Source organism: Gekko japonicus, unplaced genomic scaffold, assembly GCF_001447785.1.
Source record: "Gekko japonicus isolate JY-2015 unplaced genomic scaffold, Gekko_japonicus_V1.1 scaffold211, whole genome shotgun sequence".
Classification (NCBI taxonomy): Eukaryota; Metazoa; Chordata; class Lepidosauria; order Squamata; family Gekkonidae; genus Gekko; species Gekko japonicus.
In genome coordinates, this window is record NW_015164187.1 from 809,158 (window position 1) to 834,609 (window position 25,452).

General features: G+C 41.4%; 1 protein-coding gene across 1 annotated transcript in view; it reads left to right on the top strand.

Annotated features, from left to right (window-relative positions):
- The window catches only part of CEP250 (centrosomal protein 250kDa), a 56,709-nt gene that overhangs the window by 9,562 nt on the left and 21,695 nt on the right, over positions 1–25,452 (top strand). The window contains exons 7-21 of the mRNA XM_015408207.1: positions 1,067–1,163; positions 6,565–6,663; positions 7,898–8,050; positions 8,402–8,580; positions 8,803–8,985; positions 10,369–10,513; positions 12,360–12,506; positions 12,672–12,902; positions 14,784–14,977; positions 15,632–15,759; positions 16,369–16,538; positions 19,273–19,452; positions 23,095–23,229; positions 23,635–23,778; positions 24,289–25,190. Of these exons, the coding sequence (XP_015263693.1) occupies positions 1,067–1,163; positions 6,565–6,663; positions 7,898–8,050; positions 8,402–8,580; positions 8,803–8,985; positions 10,369–10,513; positions 12,360–12,506; positions 12,672–12,902; positions 14,784–14,977; positions 15,632–15,759; positions 16,369–16,538; positions 19,273–19,452; positions 23,095–23,229; positions 23,635–23,778; positions 24,289–25,190 (3,087 nt within the window). The remainder of the gene's footprint in view (positions 1–1,066; positions 1,164–6,564; positions 6,664–7,897; positions 8,051–8,401; positions 8,581–8,802; positions 8,986–10,368; positions 10,514–12,359; positions 12,507–12,671; positions 12,903–14,783; positions 14,978–15,631; positions 15,760–16,368; positions 16,539–19,272; positions 19,453–23,094; positions 23,230–23,634; positions 23,779–24,288; positions 25,191–25,452) is intronic.

Consider the following 25,452-nt stretch of genomic DNA (forward strand, 5'->3'; position numbering starts at 1 on the left):
GGCCTCTGATTGGCCGTTGGAGATCTGAGCAGATTTTTTAAAATGTTGCTTTAGGAGTAGCTGCCACCACAGCACAAGGATCTTCACTGAGTGACCAAAGATAAACAGTATGTCCACGCAAGAAAGTATTTTAAAACAGTATGTTCATTTTAAAAGGCAACCTGTTAAACAGAGTTTCTACCTGAAATGTTGAAGGGTTACTATTAGAATTATGCATAACCTCACTCCCTGATGTTTTTTGGTTGGCTCCACGTTCTGTGGTGGCCATTTTGCGGTTATGCCCACCACCATGTGTCAGAATGTCAAAGGTGCCCACAGGCTCAGAAAAAGTTGGGGACCCCGCTGTAGAATGTTGTGAAAATAGGATGCATCTAGACTACTAATTCGAATTATTGGGAAATGAATGCCTGGTTCCAAGGTATTTAGAATGAATGACGGGACAAATCTCTCTATAATTGCTTACTATCCTATACCTTGATTATCTGGTACTAGATTTAATAAGAGACATGTTACTAGCCGAAATAATTTGATCCTTGTTGATAACCTCAGTTTCTTAGCAACATCCCGTTATTGAATCAGTGTCTTCCAGACTATGTTCTTTTTATCAAACTTCTTAGGATCTCAGAAATATTAAAGCTCTGTGTAATAAATCCTGCCTATACAACCCCACACATAATGCACAGTTCTAATTCCAATAAACCACCAGTGGAGAGCAGGATGAGAAACACTATCTCTTAATAAAGCAACCACAAATCAGCACATTTAACAAAGCCATCTAAAGCCAGATTATGCTAAGAACAACAGGTTTAATATATAACCATACCCTTACTCATATGTACAATTTTTACCTGAAGGGTCTTCCAGAGGAAAATTGTATGTGGGAGTAATCACAGAGGCAGAAGGACAGAAAGAGATTCAGACATCTGTATTTTTCATACAACTGAAAGTGTGTTCAGAGATCATTGTCTTCTTTTGTCTCAGGCTGAACTTTTGGGAGTGCTGTGTAAATTTTTACCAGTATTAGTGAAAAACAGGTGAGCTATAAATGCTGCTGTTGTCTTCCCAGGGTGATGGAGCTTACTGCATTACTTGAGCAGTCTCAAAGGCAGAATGAGGAGAAGGAGAAGACAGTGAAGGCACTTGGAGATACGGTGGAGATTCTGGTGCGTCAACAGTGTGTCTGAGAAAATATTCCAGTGGCTCTGTTATGCAAAAACAGAGAAACAGCCTTGGCATTTTGGATTAACTGAAATTTCCAAACCATCTTCTGGGGCAGCCCCACATAGAGCACATTACAGTAATCAAACCTAGAGGTGAGAAGTGAGGGTAACTGTGGCTAGATCACCCTTCTCAGGGAAGAAACACAGCTGGCAAATATGCTGAAGGTGGTTAAGGGTGCTACTTACTACAGATGAAATCTCTGCATGTACTGTGAACCTGCTCATTCTGAGGGAGCTAGCATATTCTGGATGAGGCTTTATCTTCCAGTTTCACAATCAGCACCAATTTCACACATATACTGCCCCCGTCTTATCTGTATTACATTTCAGATTTATTGGCCCTCATTCAGGCCATTATTGTAATCCAACATGGCTCCAGAATATCCATGGCCACACCTGACTCTGGTGGAAAGAGATTCATATTGTCTGCATATTGGTGACACCAGGACACCATTTCACAACATAATTCTGAATGACCTCTCCCAGCAGTTTCATGTAGAAGTTAAACAGCCATTGGGGTGAAGAAGTGCAGCTTGAGGAACAGCACAACATTCTTTCATGGTGCTGAACAAAACTTTCCCCCAGCTCCACCTTTTGGAAGGGATTAGTGAGGTAGGAATTGAAACAGTGGAACAGGGAACCTCAGACACGCAGCCAAGTGATCCAGAAGGATACCAAGAAGTCCAGCAGATGTAATGGGAATTTATTCTTCTGTCATGTTCCCAACAGAGGCCATAGATGAAGCTGACTGAGGCAGTTTCTGCTCCAAAACCAGACCTGAAGCCCAACAGCAAAATAGTTCTAGATAGTACTGAGGAAATCTCCACTACTGGGGACACCAAAAGGCAGGAATATTTATTTATTTAGAACATTTTTATGTTGCCTCTCAAGGGAACTAGATATGTGGCATATTCTTTCTTTCTTCAGCTTGGTGTGGTGGTTAAGAGTGCTGCTGTTTACTACAGCTTGGTGTAGTGGTTAAGAGTGGCAGACTCTAATCTGGAGAACCAGGTTTGATTCCCCACTCCTCCACATGTAGCCAGCTGGGTGACCTTGGGTCAGTCACAGCTCTCTTAGAGTTCTCTCAGCCCCACCTGCCTCACAGAGTGTCTGTTGTGGGGAGAGGAGGGTAAAGTGATTGTAAGCCGCTCCAAGATTCCTTCGCGTAGTGGAGTATAAAACCCTTCCTTCCTTCCTTCCTTCCTTCCTTCCTTCCTTCCTTCCTTCAAAAAATAACAAGGGGGAAAAAACTTAAATTCCAGCAATTAAGTAAGATTAAAAAAAGAAAAGAAAAAATACATCAAGACAAGACAAAATTATAACAGTAGTGGTCACAGATCTATACCTAAGTTTCTATAATCAGTTTTCAAATATCTAATAATAAGTCCATATGCAATTGCCGTCTATATGCCATGTGTTCAAATTTTGGTAGAGTTCTAAGGTCCTCAATCCATTGATTTACCAGAGGTGGGTTTTTTCTTCCAAGTGTTGTAATATGAGTCTTCTAGCTCAAGTAAGGGCATGGAGGGTCCATTTTCATTGACCATCGGTTAGTCTCCAAGAGACAGGCGGATAGTTTAAAGTACACAAGAATCCTCAAGAATCAGTGAACTTTCCAATACGAAATTGATATGACAGCTTCTTTCCACAAAAGCCGAATGACTAGAGACACCTAAAGCATACGTTTAAGGGACACATCCTATAATTTACAGTGCCAGCAATTAGAGTCTTTACTCAGTCCTTTTGCTAAATAGTTGGCATGGTGTCCAGTGTATCCTAAACATAATTTTTGCTGAATAAGTCTCAAATTCAGACTCTTAGAGAGAGTAGGTGATAACCATCTTCAAGTACTTGAAGGGCTGTGATATAGTGGATGTCATGGAGTTGTTGCCCAAGAAGGTCAGACCAGAACTAATGGGTTGAAATTAAATTAGAAGAGTTTTCTGCTAACCATTAGGAAGAACTTCCTGACAGAGTGGTTCCTCAGTGGAACAGTTTTCCTTGGGAGGTGGTGCGTTCTCCTTCTTTGGAGGTTTTTAAACAGAGGCTAGATGGCCATCTGACAGCCATGCTGATTCTCTGAACTTAGGCAGATCATGAGAGGGAAGGCAGGAAGTATTGCATCAGTGCTTAGTTCTTGTGGCCCTTTCTTATATGCTCAGGGAAATGCTGATCACCACTTTGAAGTCAGGAAGCAATTTTTCTCCAGGCCAGTTTGGCTGGAGATCCTGGAGGTTTTTTGTCATCATCTGGGCATGAAACAGCAGTCACTGGGTGTGTGGAGGGGAAGGTATTTGTGAATTTCTTGTATTATGCAGGGGGTGGACTAGATGATCCTGGGGGTACCTTCCAACTATGATTCAAGGCTGTATCCCATTGCTTTGGAAAAGTAGGGTGATTTAACTCTTTATTCCATTCATTTCTGCCTATCATATCTGTTAACTGACATCAAACATTTATAAACAAATATTGTAGGTTTTGTTTTCTGCCTTGATTCAATTAGAGTTTCCAGGAGTAAAGGGGATATTTGAGACTCTTAATGGCATAGTGCCATATTTAGATACCAACAAATGTTGCAACTGTAAGTATTGTCATTGTATAGAAAGTGACAAATCATATCTAGACCTCAGTTGAACAAATAGTAAAAACTTGTCCTCATAATCTGATTCAATGTAAAAATTTCCTTGTCATAAGAACATAAGAGACGCCAATGTTGGATCAGGCCAAAGGCCCATCCAGTCCAACACCCTGTGTCACACAGTGGCCAGAAATACCAGGTGCCATCAGGAGGTCCACTAGTGGGGCCAGGACATTAGAAGCCCTCCCACTGTTGACCCCCCCAAGCACCAAGAAGACAGAGCATCACTTGCCCCAGAGCCCCTATCTATACTTTGTGGCTAATAGCCACTGATGGACCTCTGCTCCATATGCTTATCTAATTCCCTTTTGAAGCCGTCCATGCTTGTAGCCGCCACCACTTCCTGTGGCAGTGAATTCCATGTGTTAATCACTCTTTGGGTGAAGAAGTACTTCCTTTTATCCGTTCTAACCCGACCGCTCAGCAATTTCATGGAGTGCCCACGAGTTCTTGTATTGTGAGAAAGGGAGAAAAGTACCTCTTTCTCTACCTGCTCTTTCCCATGCATAATCTTATAAACCTCAATCATGTCACCCCTCAGTCATCGTTTCTCCAAGCTAAAGAGCCCTAAGCGCCTTAACCTTTCCTCATAGGGAAAGTGTTCCAACCCTTTTATCATTCGAGTTGCCCTTTTCTGCACTTTTTCCAAAGCTATAATATCCTTTTTAAGGTGTGGTGACCAGAATTGCACACAGTATTCCAAATGAGGTTGCACCATTGATTTATATAGGGGCATTATGATATTTGCTGATCTGTTTTCAATACCCTTCCTAATAATCCCCAGCATAGCATTGGCCTTCTTTACTGCAGTCACAGCAGGCTCAGGGCAGGTTCCATCAAATGTAACATACAGTAATTAAAAACAGTTTAAAATGCATCAGATAAAATACAGTGCAGTTTCTACATATCCAATCAGAGCCTCAACGGATGTAACCTGTCGCAACTGGGTTCAAGATATTACTCAGATCTGATCCACTGAAGGGGAGGCCCATTAGATAGATAAAAAGGAGGATGCCTGCCGCCTCAACTAAAAGCCTGGCGGAAGAGCTCCATCTTGCAGGCCCTGTGGAACTCTAAAGGGTCCCACAGGGACCTGATCTCACATGGAAGCTCATTCCACCAGATGGGGCCAGGGCCGAAAAAGCCCTGGCCCTAGTTGAGGCAAGATGGATGTCCCAGGGGCCAGGGACTTCCAGTAGATGTTGATTAGCAGGTTGTAATGCTCTTCAGGGCTCATATGGTTATAAGCAGTGATAATATGAACAATGGCAGATCTCCAGGCCAGTTGGGTTAATGGTATAAAACCTTTGCAGGTTTCTCAATTCCAAAATTCTATCAATTGTATAATGAGATTTCTGAGTCTGGCTCATTGCTATTGTTGTTATAGGATGCCTGTATCATCATGATTCCTAAACTCGGCAAAGACCCTACTCAGTGTGTAAATTTTCTATTTGTTTCTTTGATAAATATAGATGCTAAGATATTAACTGCTGTTTTTGCTAAAAGACTCCAAAAGGTCATTACAACTTTGGTACATGTAGAGCCAGTTTGGTGTAGTGGTTAGGAGTGCAGACTCTAATTTGGGAGATCCGGGTTTGATTCCCCACTCCTCCACATCAAGCTGCTGGTGTGACCTGGGGTCAGTCAAAAGTTCTTTCAGAGCTGTTCTCTCGAGCAGTTCTCAAAAGAGCTTTCTCAGCCCCACCTACCTCACATGGTGTCTGTTGTGTGGAGGAGAAGGCAAAGGCAGTTGTCTTTGAGACTCCATATGAAGGGCGGGGTATAAATCCAATCTCTTCTTCTCCTCCTCCTTCTAGACCAGGTTGGATTTATACCAGGTAGGCAAGGCTCTGATAATCTTAGGATAGTTACTGATCTGATTGCCTTAAATAGCAGGAGATCTGATCAAGTTACCATTCGTTCACTGGATGCTGAAAAAGCTTTTGACAAAATATATTGGAAATTTATCTTTGTTACATTGACTAAATTCGGTTTTCCACAGAAATTATTGAAGTGGATTAGAATTCTTTATTCATCTCCCAGGTCCAGGGTGCTGACTAGTAAGTGGTATATTTTCCACACCTTTTCTTCTTGAGAGGGGTACTAGACAGGGTTGCCCTCTTTCACCTCTTATTTTTGATTTATATTTGGAATCTCTGGCTTGTGTCATTAGACAAAATAATAATATTAATGGCTTTATACATAACCATTTAAAATTTAAAATTATTCTTTATGCAGATGATTTTTTCATTATTTATTTTGGAATCTCAGTCTTCCATTCCTGCATTAATGAATATGATTAATACCTTTGGAGACTTGTGTGGATATTTGCCTAATTGGGCAACATCTGAGTTGATGCCACTGGGAGACAGTGTATCACAGAGTGTATTTGACCATGGATGTTTTTGGTAGTGCCCAGACTTATCTTGGAATACTGATTCCTAGAGATATAAGGCATATGACTATGCTAAATTTTAACAAACTGATTGCTGATGTATCTTTGGATTTGGACACATGGGCAGCTTTAGACTAGTTCCTATGGGTTGAAGTAAATACACTGACCAGTGAGGAACTAGACTCATGGAAATGGTCCATTAGCATGACATTGTCATTCAGTGTTTCTATTAAATTAATGTTCCAAAAACTTGTGAAGTGTTTAAAAGAAAGATGCAGTTCTCTCCTTATCACCCTTTATTCTTTTTCTAGGAGGCTAATCGTTTGGAGCTAGAATATGAACATTCACTGATCAAAGACACAAATGAAGAAATCATTTCCCTTCAGCATGCAATAAAAGAAATAATAAAAGTAGGAATGATTGAGATCTCTTATGTTTATTATTGTGCTCTTCTTTTATTTTTCCCCCCAGAAGAATTATGGGCAGATGTTTCTTTTTACTTAAGTATGCAATTTTATCAGTGATCTTTCTCATTAGGTAGTAGTTTGTTTGCTTAATACTGCAGCAGCAAAAGATAAAACTGAAATAATATTAGTATCTAGCCTACTGACTTTTTATGATAGTAAATTAAAAGTATCAGCTAAATTGTAACATATGTTAAGAACTCAGATCCTTCTACTTTAATCCCAGTTATGCGCAGAAGGAAATTGTACAAGTCTGAAACACACATATTCTTAAGAAGAGACTGCAGTTGTCAAAGATCTCCATTCTCCAGGATGGTTCTCATCTGGATTTCCATGGTTACAAGAGGGTGGGCAAATTTATTTCCCCACTCCTGCAGCAGCCCCAAATGCCCCTTGAAATGCTACTCATGTGGGATGGGAGACCCCCAGGAATAGCTTGGGTGGGCAAGTCAGAGGTCTCCCATAGAAGAGAGGATTGGTGAAAATATCCTCCTCCTAATGCGTATAGGAATCCAGGTGGAATCCAAGCGTCCATGTGTTCTTACTATTCTAACTTGGCACCCATAAGGGAAACTAGACAGCTTCTCTCAGTGAGATGGTAATGAACTTGATGGAAGTGGTATATTCAAGAGACCGTCAGACCTATATAAGGACTTCATAAGTGAAAACCATTCCCTTAAATTTTGTCCAGAAGACAACAGGAAGCTAATGCAGTCACTAAGGTACTGTGTGATACATTCATAAAGACTCATCCTGTAAAGCACTGGTAGTAAGAATAAAATTGCATCATTAAAAATGTGAAGCTGTTAGATGAAGCATGCAGCTCCCTTAGAACACTGGCTTTCCATTTGACTGGAAGGGCATGTTTGGGGGGGGGTGTAGTATCTAAGTTGCCATGTTAGCATAATGTCCCATTCTAGAAATGCACTGTCCATCAGAAAAAGATCTTCCTTTAATTTCTCAAGAGCGGATGACAAAAATAGGTAAAATCAGAAGGGTGGATGCAGGGTCACATTTCCTTGGCTGTAAGGACTTCCGCCCATGGGATGTGACTTTTGTGGCTCCCGCTTCTGCTGCAGCCAGAAATACCCCCTGAAATCTAGTTCCTGCTGGCCCCTCCTGCCTGTGGAAACGTACTGTTGGACCCACCCCTGACAGACTGACTGATCTTGGATTTCAGGTCGTAATCAATGACAACAACTCAGCAGTTGGCAACCCAGAAGCGGAGAACTATCCTGATCCCTGCAGTTTCTTGCAGATGAATGCTTGTGACCCAGGGGGTGCTGTCATTTTAGTGCGTGATGTGCTGACTAAGAGGAGCAATAAGGTGCAGGTGAGGGGAATTCAGATGCTGTCTTGCAGATAAGATTTTCATATTGCCAGTGTAAAATCTTTGCTTGGCACCTGCCATTGAATTGCTCTGTCAATGATTTTCTGCCTCCTAAATCTCCCCCACCCACACAGACCTGTTTTCCTAGTTTCCTCAGGCTTTCTGGCAACCATTCCTTTGTAGACCATCTTTTAAACCACTCCCTCCTTCCTGCCTTTTCCCCCAGGCATATTTCTTATGCCCTTACTCACAGCTAGCTCTCTCTTGGTCTGAATATCCCTTGAGTCTCCAGCTGCTCCTGTCCCCTGGTTCCCTCTGCTTTCTTGCCACTAGCTTTTGCCTTTTTTCTTGCAGCATCTGAAACACCAGCTCTTAGCCAGTCAAAATTCTGTCAGCTCTCTGGAGAAACTGCGAGAGCAGCAGGAAGAGCAATGTAAATTCCTAAGACAGAGGCTCCAGCAACTAGAAGGAGAACAAGACACACTCACTGTCCAACTGCAGCATTTCCAGTCCATGGTGGAGACTCTCCGCAGGTCAGCCATGTAAATGCTCCCAGCATTCTCTAAGAGACGCTTTAGTTGTGAAATACATTATTTTCTTTATAATTGTAAATTTGCTTTTCTTGCAGCTCATCTTGCTTTTGAAGTTGAGTCATTTCATTTTCTAGTGTGCATTTGAAGCAGCTGCTTAAACTGTGACTGAGCCTTTGTGCATGCCTTTTTCACTCCTTCTAACTGGCATTTGCTGCTTTACAGTGGCCATGCAACTTTGGAGAAGTCCAGGGAAGAACTGCAACAGCAACTGGAAGTCCTGGAAGAGGAGGCCCGGCACTTACGCCAAAGCAACACTCAGCTGCAGCTGAAAGGTGACACAGAGGACAGGGAGAAAGAAGACAAGCTGCAGGAAATGGAAAGGGTACTGCGAGACAGAGAGTACATGTAAGCTTCTGCAGGTTTATTTCCAGACAACAGGTCTTTGTTGACTGTGCGATTTCCAGGGTCGTTCCTCTGATGTAGTTAGTGGTGGGCACTCCAACTAACCAGTTACCACATTTTGTAACCTTTTTAAATGCAGGGGATTTGTTTCAATGCTTCATGCTCTTTTACTATTTAGCCCCAAAATGGGAGTGATGATATTGCCTTATACCACTGATAGTCCACACATTCACAGTTCCTGTCAACCAAAACATAAGAACATAAGAGACGCCAATGTTGGATCAGGCCAAAGGCCCAAAGAGTCACATGACTACAGAATGCACTGTGTGCCACCCCACCAAACAAATCCATCGTCATAATAAAAGACATAACGATTAGTATTAAATAAATAACTATAACTTTTTAAATAACCAGAGGTCCTTTGAACATATGGGGTTGTCTCTCCCCACCACTGTTGACCCTTAGCTAGCCTTCCCACTCTCCCTTCAGCACAAGGCCCAGCATTGCCAAGGCTTTCAGAGGAGAGCAAGGTGGCAGTGGAGAAAGGGGAGGAAGAGCATCACCACCTCTCTCCAGACTGCTCTTTCTCTGGGTGTCTGCTGTGGTGGTTGCTGGCAGCAGCTATGTCACAGTAGGAATCACTTGCCAACCATAAGCCCCAAGGATCAATGGCCTTGCCCACTTCCCTGGAATATGGATGGATACCAGTTGGGGAATTGTGCTCAGAGAAGCCACAGGTGGCTCCTGAGCCACTGAATGAGTGTCACTGCCTTATATTGTTTAATATATGTCTTACACTGTTCCTGTTGCACTATTTTAAATGTAATCCGCCTTGGATCCCAGCACGACAGGCAGACTATAGCCCTGACCTGGATAGTTCAGGCAAGCCTGATGTCATCAGATCTCGGAAGCTAAGCAGGGCTGATTCTGGCAAATATTTGGATGGGAGACCTCCAAAGAATACCAGGGTCAGGAGGTACAGGTAGTCTATCAAGCCAGTTCTCTGAACATCCTCCATGACTTCCAGGCACGGGCACACACGCACGCGCACACACAAATGCAAAAATACCAAAAGAAAAAAAAGACAGACTATAAATAAGTAATCTGGAACAAACAAGTATCAGACAGGTTATCCCCCTCCTCTGCGGCAGTGTCTCTCTGTCTTCTCTGTCTTGCGGTGTTAGTTTGGGGAGGAGGTTTTGGAAGCTCTGTCCCCCTTCCTAGCTCCGATAAACCGGCTTATTGAATGTCATTTTGTTCTGTGAAAGAGCCCCCTCTTCTGTTAGCAGTTAGGACTTACAAGTCACTCATCTTTCTCCCTCTTAGCACTGAAAGTTCCCCCTGCTTGTTTAAAAGAAAAATAGTGTGTTTCTTTTCCCTATCCAGTCAGAAACATTTAAATGCCCTTGAAGAAAAGCATTCATTGTTAAAGAATGAGTTGGTGGCCAAGGGAGAAGCACTGGAAAAGTCTCAGCTTGATGGAGAGCTTGTGAAGCAAGAAAAGCATGAACTTGCTTTGGCACTGGAGCAGGTACGCTTTCATCTACATTTTCTTGTGAGATCCTGCTGCTCAATTTAAATTAAAAAATCCTCCTCAAACTAACACTGGGATGTTTTCAAAAGCCATGTCGTTTTGAGGTAGGGTTCCCATCTTTTAATTTTACAAATTCTGTTGCCTTTTTCACCTTTATCCGGGTTAAAAACATAGCCACATAGAGAAGCAGATGCAAAATCAGTCCTCTGACTGGCACATAACCATGTTGCTCTGACATCACTCACCCAGTTGTCTTTTCCTCAGCACAGTAAAGCTTGTTGAAGGCTGATGTGGAAGCCACATGGAGAAGCCACATGTATGCCACATGTATATGGAGAAGCCACATGTATATGGAGAAGCCACATGTATGCCCCCCCCAGGGTTGTCAGCCTCCAGATGGTGAGAAAAATACAAGGAGAGCCTGACCTTGTCCCAAGCGAGTTTTAAACTTCTGTTTTTCTCACTAGCTGAGATTTATGAACATCTAATGTCAAATGAATCTGGCTCCACAATAAGCCTTTTACATAGACATGCATACTCTTATGAAGAATGGGAAATGGGATTAAATTTACCTAGGAATCTCATCAGCCAAGGCCAGATATCACATCCAAGCTGCAAGCCTGTATTCGGTGGTTTTGGTTTTTTAAATTTTCTATAGCCAATAAGATTTACACAAACGGAGCTTTGACTTTTAGAAGTTAATCTTCATACGTAAGCTGCGAAATGTTTGATGGCACGTCTTGTTTTTTTGCAGCCGATATGATTTCCACCCACAGAGCTGTGTTTCATTGAATCTAGAGACTGTCTTTTGATGTAATTTGTTACCATATGCTGGCGGGATTGGAGCATTGCATTGGAAAATATATATATATATATATATATTATATATATATACAATTAACACGAGGTTCTGTATATTGTATTTGTTAAGTCATTAGACAGTCCGTCAATTAAAATTTTTATTTTTACCAATATATTATTATTAAAATTTATTAAAACATTTATACTAAATTGACCTTAGTCTCCAGATGCTGGGTGGAGATTTCATGGGATTTCAACTGATCTCCAGGCGACAGAGGTCCATTCACCTGGAGAAAATGGCTGCTGTGAAAGATGGACTCTGTGGCATTATAACCCATTGAAGTCCCTCCCTTCTAACCCTGCCTTCCTCAGGTTTCACTCCCAAAATGTCCAGATATTTTCCAAAGCAGAACTGGCAACTGTGATTGCGTTTTGCGTTGCAACAGCTTTTGAAATGGCACACTGAAGCTGAGATGACCAGCCTAGTGTGATGCAATAGCTGAGAGAAGAAGAGATCCTTACTTGCAGAAATACAGAGGGCGACAATGGGAGAGCTCTGAGACAAGAAAAGCAAATAATCATAAAGCTGGAAAGGGCCTCAGATTGCAGTTTCAGCCACTGGGAGTTTATAACTAGAAAACTGTATCTCTGATCAATATTACGGTAGTTAATATTTTCCGTAAGATAATTCATAAATAGTCAAGAAGAACAGTGACCTTTTAAAAAAGGCTTAGATCTAAAGAGCATTTTGCACAAATGGAAGGTACTGGTTCTTTCACAAGGAAGGGATGCAGATCCCTTCCCCATTTGTACCCTGTCCAAGCTGCAACTGCCTATGGCGCACTGCATGTTTTGTTGCTCTCCTGGATGTTTACTCCAACAATTTGTGGTGGGTGGGGGATGGGGGAGATTTGACATTACAGTGAGAACAGCAGAAGAATGCATACATAAATGGTACTTCAGCTGTGGTCCTTCAGATCCAAGCCATTTACCAAAATGTTGTCATGTAGTTGTTTCCCCCTCTTTCATTTTGCTTTCCCAGGCCGAGCAATCAATTGCAGATTTAACCATAGCACAAAACAAACTGAGAGCAGAAGCTGCTGATCTTCGTGATGTGACTGCAAAGTTGAGTGCCCTTAATGAGTCTCTAGCACTGGACAAAGTGGGTTTAAATCAACTTCTGCTGAAGGTAAGACTGTTCTCAAAGAAATATTTTCTATGAATATCCCTTAGCTGTTGGAAGTGAATGTACAGACTGGGTAAATATGAAGTCTGTGTTTTCTTCAGGGGGGCGGAGCTGCTCACAACAAGGTTTAACATTTATTGGTAGCTGCTGCCTTTTCTTTCCATGCAGTTGGAGCTGGAAAACCAATCTCTACTGAAGAAAGCGGATAACCTAGAGGAAATTAGGATGTCTTCGCAGAAGCAGCTAAATCAGACTGAAAGAATGAACAAAGAACTACTTTCGGAGAAGATGCAATTGGAGCAGTTGTTACATAAGGCTGAGATGATGCAAGAAAATTTGCAAGAAGAGTTGAGAATTTTGAGAGCTGAGCAGAAAGAGGCACATGAAGAGCTCAGTCAGGTGTGTATGAGAGGACATTGTAGCTATCCCCATATAGATACAGAAACGTGCTTTTAGAGCTGGATTCAGTGTTGCTGGATGATAGAATTCTTCTAGCAGCACTGCTTACAACTCAGAAGGTGTTTTCATTAGTCTTATATGTGGCCCCAAATAAACTCATCACCAGGAATATTATAATGTGACTTTAGAACCAGAACCTGCACTTCTCGGCTATAATATACCCATGTGTTTGAGCTATTGAACAAGTAAGGATAATGTTACAGTCTTGCAGTGTCCATCTGCAAAGCTCAATTTAGTTATCTATTACTAACAGAAATTTGAATGCCAAATTTTTGCCCAGTTATGATAATTTTTCCAAGGCAATATGGGTGATATTCTTAAAGACACTACGTAACCTTTTCATTTATTAAGGGGCCTGCTTTTCAGCATATCCCAGCTCTCTGTTTTAGGAAGAAAACTTCAAAAAAGAAAGAGAGAAAAAATTGTTGCCAATAATGAAAGCAAACATTGGAGAGTATTTCAGAATTTTTCATTCTCTAAAACAATGCCCAGACCATTTCAGTGTGATCGTAAAGAGAAAAAGTAAATTCCCTGGACTTTCCAAGGAACTGCTAAAATAGAAGTAATTCTTTGTGATTCAGGCAGTCTTGTATATTAAAATCAGGAGAGACAGGCAAGATCCTGAGTAATTCAAGACCTTTAATATACTTTAGTTATACTATACCACACAGAGCCAGATTAATTATCCAGGATTCAATCCAGACTACATTGACAGTTTCTACTGTTTCCCCCTTTCTGCTGGAGACTACCCATATAATTCCTCAGGGTCTCCTATTCCCCAGGAGTAGTGTTTAGTGGAAATTGGTGGGCTGCAGGAGGGAAGAAGGAAGGAAAATTCTATCATTGGGAAATTGAATCTGGGTGCAAACCCCCAGATAGAAACATAGGAATCGATGGATATTCATGTGGTTAACTGTTGAGTTGGTAATCTGTATTCAGTTTTACTGATGTTTTACCTTTGTTAGTGATGTTAATGTTGGTTTGTCTGTAAATTGTTAAAAGTTCTTGATCATCCAGTGAACTCAACTGAATTCCATCGAGCTTAAAGTTCATTCAAGACTTTTAGAAAGGTATTTTAAGTTCGTGTGACTTATGGAGTCTGTATCACCTTTCCTTTGTACTTTGTTCTGAGAACTGTGTGTCCTTACTATGAAGACATACATTTTACCGAACAAAATTTACTTAGAACTTACTCCCAAGTAAGTCTGCCATACAGTTGTGTGTGTTCTAGTGGAACTCGCATCAAAGCAAATATGCATATGGTTTTGTATTCTTAACCCTCAACTAATTTTATATTTTTGTTCCATTAAATAACTAAAACATAGTATTCTCTCATAAATATTTTTGTTCCCTACGGTTATCACTAGGTGTGTACCACCATCTTTTAACCTGCTTTACATGATAAAAACTGTGCTCTGAAAGTATCTGTGGAAAGTGTCCTGAGCTGCCCTTGAATAACTGAATCTTGTGCTTCGGCGCACGTTCTGTTCTTTCTGAACTGTGGGTACTGGATGAAGTGTCTCATTTAAACACCATCCACTCAGACAAATATACATTTTATATTTGCTTTCTGTTCTTTGTATATACTCAAATTTTCTCCATAATAATGTTTTGGTACATTAATGTCCATCTGTAATGGACCCATCTTGCCCTGTAGCCTAATAACTTTAGTTGTTATACATGCCATGGAAATGCCTTGTTCTGCAAGAGAAATAGTGGATCTGTTTGGGATTGCCTTTTTCCCCTTGCAGTGTGTTGCATTGCTGTCATTAGTGACAGAAGTGAAGTCTGTGCTAGAACTTTTCTCTTCATTGTTTCTAGGCTCATCACCAGCGGGAAACATCTAGAACTGATTTGGAACAAGCACATCAGGAGTCAAGTCATCTTCGGGAGGTGCTGGCTAAGGTTTCTAAAGAAAAGAAATCACTAGCGCATGAGAAAGCAGCACTGGAAGTCCGACTAGAGGCTGTTGAGCGAGAGAGACGGACTCTTACAGAACAGGTGGCAGAGATCAGGTGAGAGGACAGTGATATGCAATTTAATATGCAGGTGGCAAGGCTGGTTCTGCACATGTGGGGGAAAAACTCACAGCAGGTAGAATGCTCAAAGTATGACTAAAAATGCTGCACATAATATGATAGATCTTTTTTCCATAGATCTTAATAATTTGTACTTAATTGTATGTCTCTTCTAATATTGGAGCTTGTATCAGTATGACAAATAGGTAACTATAAGAACAAATCTGTAATTTTGTCTCTGTTTTCTATATGCTTTCTGTATGTTTAGGGCCAGACTGTATGTTAGTCTGGACTCTGGAAATCTGTGAGTCATGGATCCAGTATGTCGTTTTTTCACTGAATGCTTCAATGGGAAGTTTAGCTAATCTGACTGAAAGCCCTTTTCAGAGAAAGGGTTAAATCCACAACTTCTGCACTTTAATAAAAATCAAATAATTAGTCCATAACTGCAGCATTTAGTAAAAATATCATGCAATAAGTCACAGGTCTGTTTATGCACTATGTAGTTTCTTAGCCTGTAACTGTGCTGGTATATAACTTAGTTTTCTGACAGCACTTTCAGATTAAAACTGGCTTTGTTGGAATTAGATCCTCCTTTGCCAGAATCAAGAGATTAAATGTAAATAGAAACTCTGTATTTTTGATCTGTAGATCAGCAAAGGAACTTCTGGAATCAAGCCTCTTTCAGGCTCAGCAGCAAGTATCCCAACTAGAAGTTACCAAGGGTCAACTGGAAATCCAAGTTCAGACAATCAGCCAGGCTAAGGAAGTGGTACAAGGTGAGAGGCATTTGCGGAGACTTACAATCTGTATGAGGAAGTAGTATATGCCTTCCTCCATTTATGGGACAGAAACTATGATTAGCCACCTTTTAGCCAGGTGTAATACAACTTTGCTTCAAATATTTTGTAGGCATCTTATCATTCCAGTCTTGTTCTCAGTTTGCTTCCAGACCCTATTCAAGGTCTAGTGTTGACCTTTGAAGTCCTGTACGGTTCAGGGACAGCATATCTTATGGACTGCCTACTCCTATATGAACCTACCCAACCACTCCAGTCACCTGCATTGGGCACCCCTGCCATCTGAGGCTAGACAGGTAGCAACCTGACAAAGGGCCTTTCTGGTCATGATAACCAAAACTATGGAATTCTCTACTCAGGGAGATTCATCTGTTCCCCTCTACCATTGTTTTCTTCCAGCAGGTGTTTTTTCGCCTCACTGATCTTCCTTCTTGTTTATGTATTTGTATTTTCAGTGTTTTTAATTTTTTATGAATGTATTTTTAAAGTCTGTTTCAATGTTTTTGTGTCTTCTGCCTTGGAGACCCCAAATTGGGTAGAAAGGCAACATTAAAATGTTTTAAATCAAATATCTTGTAACCTCTTCAGGAGAGGTGAAATGCCTTTGCATTGAACTGGAAGCTGAGAAGACCAAAGTTGAGCAAGAAAAAAAGGACAAAGCAGAGCAACTGTTGAAGGCAGACCTGAAGTATCAAGAAACCCTCAACCACTTCCAAACTGTGCATAAAGAAGAAATGAACACAGTCTTTCAAGAGCTGGTAAACATCCCTTTCTGAAAATTTCTGCTTCTCACCTTTTTACTTCTATGCTCAATTCCAATTCTTTAATCAAAGGACTTAAACATTCCAGATGTCTCCAGCAATTATTTCTCATTCAACTGTTGTATCAGGTATTAATAATGCTACCAGTCTTTAATTACTTTATTTCCTGCATCCTTACTCCATTTCTGGTAGATTTCCCCTTTCTATTTATCCAAAGACTAGTTTAAATTATTATAAATGTCTCTATGAAACACTAAAGGGTTTAGGTACCTCGGTTCATGCAGTTTATTGAATTTTGGGGGGCATCTGCCGTGAACATGCTAGACGACTTTAAGCAAACCACTATACACTGGTTTGTGATGTATCAAAGAACTAGAATTTGGGAACTGTGATTGCACATTCCCTTCCTGTACCTCTCCTGTCTGCTTTGTTTTGCCCTGATGTGCAGCTTGGATTGAAACTGAGGTGCAACTTGGGTTGAAGTAAGAGCATACCCAGTCCAATCTTATGGTAGCTTGCTGGTGTTTGGAAGTAATGCCAAGCCCAGGTAGAGAGTGGACAGGGGAAGTTGCATACACAATGTAGATGATAACAGAATTCGGAATTTTTAAAACCCCAAGTCCCTTGTACATTTGCATTAGAGTGGTCTCTTTGCCTCAGCCCTCCATTTCATGTTACTGATTAGGGATGGGCACGGACTTAAAAAATCCACTTTGGTTTCGGGTTGCCCTTGAGTTGAACCCTGAACCAAGCCAAAAGGCCCCTACCAGAACTGAGCCGGTCTGGTGAGTTCGGTTCCCCCTTTCTCTCAGTTTTGGCGAGCTGTGGCTGGGAGAAAAGGGGGGGGGGAGATCACCTGGGAAGGGTTAAATGGCTGCCAGCCACTTAACCCATCCATTTTGCTTATCCTGCTTCAAAGCCATTTCAACCTAACAGTGGAGTAGGTATGCCTGTCAGCTGTTAGATTTAAATGACTGGCGGCCATTTCAACCTAACAGAAGGGTGGGTGTACCGGTCAGCTGTTAGGCTGAAATGGCTGGCAGCCATTTGACTGGTCCATTTCACTTTCCCCCACTTCAAAGCGGGGGAGGGGGGAAGCAAAACTGACTGGTGAAGTGGCACACAGCCATTTAAACCTGACAAGTCAGCTGTGGATCCATGTCGCTCAGCTGTTGGGTTTAAATGGCCTGAACAGCCAAACCAAACTGGATAAAAGTCCAATAAATGTTTGGGAAGGCACCTTCCCTGAACATCGGTTCGGGGGGCTCCAAACCCGCTTAAGTTTGTGCTGAATTTTGACTTGTGAGCCGGTTCATGCCCATCCCTGTTACTGATATAATAATAAGATGATAGGCTCTCATGGAAGTAGCTCAGATTCCACCATGTGATCCCTGATTTTACACAGATACTGTTAAAGACATCTCAGTTGAGACGTCTATATGACCAGGACAAGCTTTTGTAAGGAAGAGGGAAGGAAGAATTAAAACTACAACAACAGGCAACCCTATTAGTTGCCCAGTCAGCCAGCTAAAAGCAGAGAAGACGTTTGAGATAATTACCATTTTAGTTATTTTTATTTACTTATTTATTTAAAATATTTATACCCTGCCTTATCTCCTCACACCCAGGGTGGCTAACAAAACAGCAAAGCTGTGAAGGCGCACACATTATAAGCATTCAGCAGGCAGTCAAAACATAGCCAAACCCACAATTGCCTTCTGGATTAATAGCTTTATGTGTCTTCCTGAATGGAGCAAGTGAAGATGCTCACCATGTCCACTCTTGGTAGGCCATTTCAGAGGAATGGACCTACCACAGAGAGAACCTGTGACCTAACTTGCCTCATGGACAATCCTGGGTGAGGTTACAATCAAGAGAAAACTGTCTGAGGAGCATAACTGGTACATGGGAGTATATCAGGAGATGTAGTTTGAGAAGTATGAGGGCGATAAGTGGTGAAGGGCTTTGAACAAGCACTTTGAATTGGGCTTAGATGCCAAAAAGCAACTAGTGCAGTTAACTCAGCACTAGGGTTCCAAGCAGCTGACTCCAAGCTGGAGTCTCACTGTCACATTTTATACCAATTTAAGTTACCTAGACATCTTCAAAGGCAGTCCCATGTAGAGCATAGATCCATCAGTCTCTACGGTTGGACCATTTTAACTGGACTTTGCAGAGGAAGGTAGGCATCTCAATTTTCACCTTCAGCAAAGTGCCCCTTATATTTCCACAACAAAAAGGGCTAAATACTTTTTTTTTAATTACAGGTGGGAATTCAGAGGAAGAAATAGATTGTGGCACTGGATTGTTATAATGTTGTGCTATAGAGATCTAGCAATCGCTGATTAAAAAAAATAAAAATAAAGCCCAAGACAGCACTCCACTGGCACTGAGGAAAATGGTGGGCATGGTGGGAGGAGGTCTGAGGTAAGGGAACTACAGGGAAAATGCTGTGTGCACATTCCATTGCAGCTGCAAAATGCCTCTGAATTCAAAACTGGCAAGGAAAGCTATATGGAATATAGTCACCGTGTGGAAGCCAGTACATCTATGCCATTGTAAATTGGAATTATGCTAACATAGGATATTTAGTTGCAGTGCAAAAATGCCTTAAAGTGGATGAAATCCATTATTTGTAGTTGGTAAAGTAGCATTCCTACATCTGAGGCAGAAGAAGGGCGGTTTAGAGGTTGGATATTTTTGCCTCCATATTCTTTTGAATTGTTATTAGGAAAGTGAGCGAGAGCGCCACTGTGCAGAATTACAGATGCTGTTGGAGCATGTGGCCAAGGAAAAAGAAGAGATTGAAAGTGTCTATGACAAAAATCTGTTGAAGCTGAAGCAGGAGATGAGTGCTGTACGAACACAAATGGAAGGTGATCTCATTAAGGCTAAAAAAGATAAGCAAGAGGTAAAGTGGAACTGGTGTCTTGAGCTAAACATTCTGTGTTCATTTTTTAAAAAGTTGTGCACTGTGAAACACACAAATTATATATTAACATTACCACCATCTACACCCTTTTCTATTTTAATTGACAAGGCCCTTGTTTCTCATGCATCTAAGAAACATATTTGAAACTCAAAGTCATGGAGAAGTACCCATAGCTGCATGTCTGTTGGTTTATTTTCTTCCCATATAAAAAGATTTTTTACTCTACATGAGGAGTCTCCAACTTTTTTGAGCCTGTGGACACCTTTGGAATTCTGACATAGTGGGCAAAACGACAAAATGGCTGCCACAAGTCACAGAGCCAACCACAAAATGTTTGGGAGTGGGGTCAAGCAAGTAATTCTTCAGCATTTCAGGCAGAAATTCTGTTTAACAGGATGCCTTTTAAAATGAACATATTGTTTAACAATATTTTCTTGCATACAGTTGCACAGTGAAAATCCTTGTGTTGTGCCGCTGAAGTAACTTTTTAAAAATCTGCACAGTCAATGAGACTTCCAGTGGTCAGTCAGAAGCTCCGCTGGGCAAAAGCCCCACCAAGCCATGCCCACTTTCTAAAAACACTTGAAGGATGTCAGGAAAGGCATTGCCCCCCTAATCATCTTGGTTGCCCTCTTCTGTACTTTTCCCAGCTCTGTGATGTCCTTTTTGAGATACAGTGACCAGAATTATACACAGTATTCCAAATGAGGCTGCACCATAGACCTGTACAGGGGCATTATTGTATGTGATCCTCGGCCCTAGGGAGGTCTGGCTGTCCTTAACTAGGGCCAGGGCCTTTTTGGTCCTGGCCCCGACCTGGAAGAATTGTCTGCCGAATAACATCAGGGCCCTGCGGGATCTGATGCAATTCTGCAGGGCCTGTAAGGCAGAGATGTTCCACCAGGCTTTTAGTTGAGGGCAGCAAAGGGAGGTTGAGACTGGCACCCTCTCTTTCTTTTCTATGGCCCCCATGTAGCCTTCCCTGCCCTGCTATGCAGGACAGCTGTGTTGCTGACAAAGGAGGACCTGTATTGCCATATTGGATGGGTTTAATTTATTGTTTCTGTTGGTGTTCTTAATTATACATTAATTGTATTTTTAAATTTTACAAGGTTGTAAATCACACAGAGCGATTCATAAGTCCAGTGAAATAAGTAAAATAAATAAATGTTCAATCACTTTCCTAATCCTGACATAGAGTTTGTCTTTTTCACTGCTGCAGTACATTGGGTTGATACTTTCATTGAGCTGCCCACTACGACCTCAAGATCTTTTCCCTCTCAGTCTCAGCAAGTTTAGTCCCTGCTTGCCTATTCTTGAAGTTGGGATTTTTTGTTCCAGTGTCCATCACCTTACACTTACCAACACTGAAGTTCATTTGCCACATTGTCGTCCACTTCACCCAGTTTGTGGAGATCCTTTTGAAGCTCTTCACAGTCAGCGTTGGTTTTCAGCACCCTGAATAATTTTGTGTCATCTGCAAACCTGGCCACTACACTACTCACCCCTAGTTTCAGATCATTTATGAATAAATTAAATAGTACCAGCCCCTTTCCACCTCTCTCTCTCTCTTTTTTCCCCTTCCTCCCTCCCTCTCCCCATCTATTTGCTTTCTTTCCACCTTTCTTTCTCTCTCTCCTTTCATTTCTTTCTTTCTTTCTCTCTCTTCCTTTTTCGCCTTTCACCATCTATTTGCTTTCTGTCTATTTCTCTCCTTCTTTATTTCCACATCTTTCATTATTTGTACCTTTCACTTTCTCCCTTCCTTCCTTGCGTCCTTCCTCCCCATCTATTTGCTTTCTTTGTGTTTCTCTCTCTCGCTCTCTTTCCCCCTTCCTTCCTTCCTCCCCCATATATTTTCTCTCTTTCCACCTCTTTATTTTCACCCTTCTTTCACTTTCTCCCTTCCTTCTCCCTCTTTCATCTATTTGCTTTCTTTGTTTCACTCTCTCTCTTCCTCCCTCCCTCCCCCTCCCTCCTCCATCTATTGGCTTTCTTTGTTTTTCTTTCTCTCTCTTTTTCTCTTTCCCCCTTCCTCCCTCCCTCCCCATCTATTTGCTTTCTTTCCACTTTTCTTTCTTTTTCTCCCTCCCCATCTATTTGCTCTCTCCCTCTCTCGCTCTTCCCACCTCCCCCTCTCTCTCTCTCTCTCTCTCTCTCTCTCTCTCTCTCTCTCTTAGACAAATAAATATTATTAGCAAACAAATATTATTGGACAAATTAGTATCTACCCCTCTTGTTTTTATTTTTGCATATTTTTCAATAAAATGTGTGTGTAATATTTGTTCATGTCTTGCAGCTCTCAAACATCTGACGTTTATTCTGTGTGGCTCTAACGTTAAGCAAGTTTGGCCACCCTGGTCTAGAACCTTCTCTCATCACCTCAATTTGACTCAGTTCTTCAGACTCCCATTCTGAAAATAGTTGCTGTGGCAAGGGTACATGCCCCACACTTTCCACAGTGAACACAGAAGCAAAAAAATTCACTGAGCTTCTCTGCCATCTCCCGAACTTCCTTCAGCAATCCCTTTATTCATTTGTCATCCAAAAGCCCAACTGCTTCTCTGGCTGGTTTCCTGCTCTGGATATATTTAAGGAAATGCTTATTGTTTGTCTTGGTGCTTTTAGCAACCTGCTCCTCAAAATCTCTTTTAGCTTGCTTAATTATTGACTTACATTTCTTTTGCCAGAGCTTGTGGCCCATTCAGTCCAACAATTTAATTTTACAATTAATTTAACAATTAACGTTTACTTTTTCTATATATGCTCAACAATTGGTCTGGGGCACTTTCTCAAAGTAGTAATGTGCTACTGAAGTGATAACATCTACTCAGTCTAAATAATGCCTTCCTGTATAGTATTTAGTGCTTTTATTTTTTTTCTTACCTTCTTGCAAGAGATTTCTTTGTGTGCAGATTAGAGTACTCTGCTACATCCCTGTCACATCAGTATCTTTAGATTGCATCAGCAGAAGCTGTGGTGACTGCATCAGTTCTTACAGAAACTTTAAGGTCTCCGAATAAGTTTTTCCAAATAAATAAAAATGGGTTTCTGGTACATAGACCAGCCTAAAGTCTATAACTCTTCTGTGGGAAGATGACAAGAACAGGAGATACAGGGAGGGGATTTTCTCAGGTGAAAAAACATCCAGTGGATGTCTTGAGGCACTGCCTTTTCTCCCTATAGACCTGCCTGCTGCCTTATGTTGGTTCAAAATCTTCTTTGAAGCTGAAGTCCTTTCACAATGTGGTTCTAGCTTCAGTGACATCAGTGACATTTCTGTAATAGCATCTACCCAGTGGAAAGAAAACTCCCTGAGGAGATGTATGAAAAGAACCTTCTCTGGTGAGGTTTCACAAGTCATGCAAGGCCATCCTGTGCTTTTGACTGAAATCTGTTGCTTTCTGTCTCTGATTCTGAGCTTGTTGTTTCTGAAAACATGCCATTCAAAGTTGTTCTTACTGTCGAGCTAACAAATATTGTTGAGCTTAGATGTTTTTATGGGCAGTGGTTGGTTTTTGTGGGATGGGAGTGTGGTTTTAGTCTTAGATGTTGAAATTGGTTCCAGAATCACTTGTTTCAGTTATGAAACAACGTGCTGCTTAATCTCCACACATGCAGGTGCTACTAGAAAGAGAGAGTGAGAGTCAATCTTTACTAGAGAAACTTACCCAAACCAAAGAGGAACTGACCAGTACTTGCCAGCAGCTGAAGAATCTTCGTCAGGAAATGAAGATGCACGAAGAACAGAAGCAGGTAGGGGTGAGCAGCTGATGATACTGGAAATGGTTATAAAGGTCAGGTCTATATGCAGAAAAAGTAAAAACGTTAAAATGTACTTAAACATGACAGACAGTTAACTGTTGTATACACTTGTCAGGGACGCTTTAGGCTGATCTGGCCTGGATGGCCCCTTCTAACTCTATGATTCTATGATATCTTTAAAGTTTGGACCGTTTATATGATGAGTAAAAAATTGTCCTAAATCATATCAGTTATTGGTCTTGACTGCTTCCAGTTGATATTTATACAGTTGAAGAGTTCTGCCAGTTTCAAACTTGACTTTTAATTCCAACTTGTCTAGCTTCAGATTTGGTCAAATAGGTGTTTTAAAGTAGGTATCTAACTGTATTAAAACCATCACTTTTTCTTCCTTTGCAGAGTGCTTTACAAAGTTTGGAGGCTGAGCTTAAGGATGCCCATACTGCCATGGAAATGCTGGGGGAAAAGCACAAGGAGGAGATAAAATCTCTCAAAGAAGAAATAAATTTGCTCCTTCAACAGCGAGGTGCTTTGCAAAGTCAGGTGATTACTAAAAGCAACTGTCCCAGAAAAACAATCTTCTGTCTTTTTGTCTGTGCCAAGTGTGCAGCTTTCAAAAAACTATCTGATTGAGCAGAAATGGGAATCTGTTAATGGAGTAAAACTGTACTGTGAGAACTTCTGAACCATTGTAGAAAGCCAAGCCTGTAGTGAGTGAAATCACTTTTGGAGGAAAAAGTATGGAATAATAGTGAAAAATATTTCTGTGCAAATGAAAATCTTATGCAATAAACAAGCCAGGTATTTGCCACTGTAACAGTTTCTCTTTTTCCACCTTACCTAAATGATGTAATCACTGTATCACATGGAGTTTCTAGTATGGCTTATCAGGCAAACAAAAAACCCTGCACTCCGTAAAATGTGACTTGAAGTTGCATGAAACTGTTTCTTGAAATAAGAAGTATGAATCTGTGTACAATAATTTCTCCACAGTGTATACTAAAGTCATTGGGCATTGGAACCTCTTTCTCTCTGTTCTTCTTTCTGTTCCAGGTACAAGATTTGGAGTCCCAGCTCTCAACGGCAAAAGATTCTTGCCAGTTGATCAGGATGGAGGCTCAGCAACATTTAAGAGAGGTACAAGGACTGTCCAGACAGAAGGCACTGGAAGTTGCAGAACTCCAGAAGAAGCTGGAAGCTGAGCGGGAACAGCGAGAAGGCATGGAACATCAGAACACTGAGCTGCAGAGCCTGAAGGAAGAAGTGGAACATTGGAACATAGAACTGAGAGCTACACTGCAGAAACAGCAAGAGGAAGAACAAGAGCTGAACAAAAAGCTGCAGAAGCAACAGGAAGAGGTGGAGCATCTGAACAAAGAGCTGCAGGACAAGCAGGAAGAGGTGGAGCGTCAGCAAGCCACAGTCCAAATCCTAGAAAGGGAGCAGAGCCAGTGGCTGGAGGAAGAGTGTAAAAATTCAGAACGACACGCTGTGCTCCAGAGACAGTGGAAGGAGGCAAAATGTCAAAATAAAGAGCTGCAAAGTCAAAAAAGAGAGGTTGAGCTTCAGAATGTAGAGCTGCAGTACCAGAAAGAGGAGTTGGAACGTCAGAATGCAGAGCTCAAGTCCATGCTCCAGAGGCAGCAAGAGGAGGCAGTACATGAGAGCGCGATGCTTCGGAGCAGTTGGGAGGAGGCACAACAACGTTACTCAGAGATGCAGAGCTGGAAGGAGAAAAGTGAACGTCAGAACACTGAACTGCAGTCCATTCTCCATAACCAGCAAGAGGAGTTGGAACATAAGAATATGGAATTGCAGATGAGACAAAAGGAGCTAGATAATCAGAATGCTGCAGTACAGAAGATGAAGATGGAGCAAAACCAATGGGAAGAGGTGGAATGCCAGAATACAGAGCTGAAGGCAAAACTGCAAGCCCTGGAACAGGAAAGAGCCAGGTGAGAATCATATTTGTGAATGTACATTTGTTTCTCAGATAGTTGAACTATTATGCAGGCATGCAGAAATGTTCAGGGGCTTGCTTGTGGAAGGCTTTTCTCTGAGTAAAGCAAGAACAGCTTTATATCGCCTGAGTAGGGATTTTGTAGCAAGAAAAAGGGCCTACTGTTACATTCCTTATTATGGCACTTAGTCTCTTCAGGGATGTAGCTGATGTACAGTAACTTAATCAGTTTTTCTTAAAGTGGTGTTGAAGGTTTA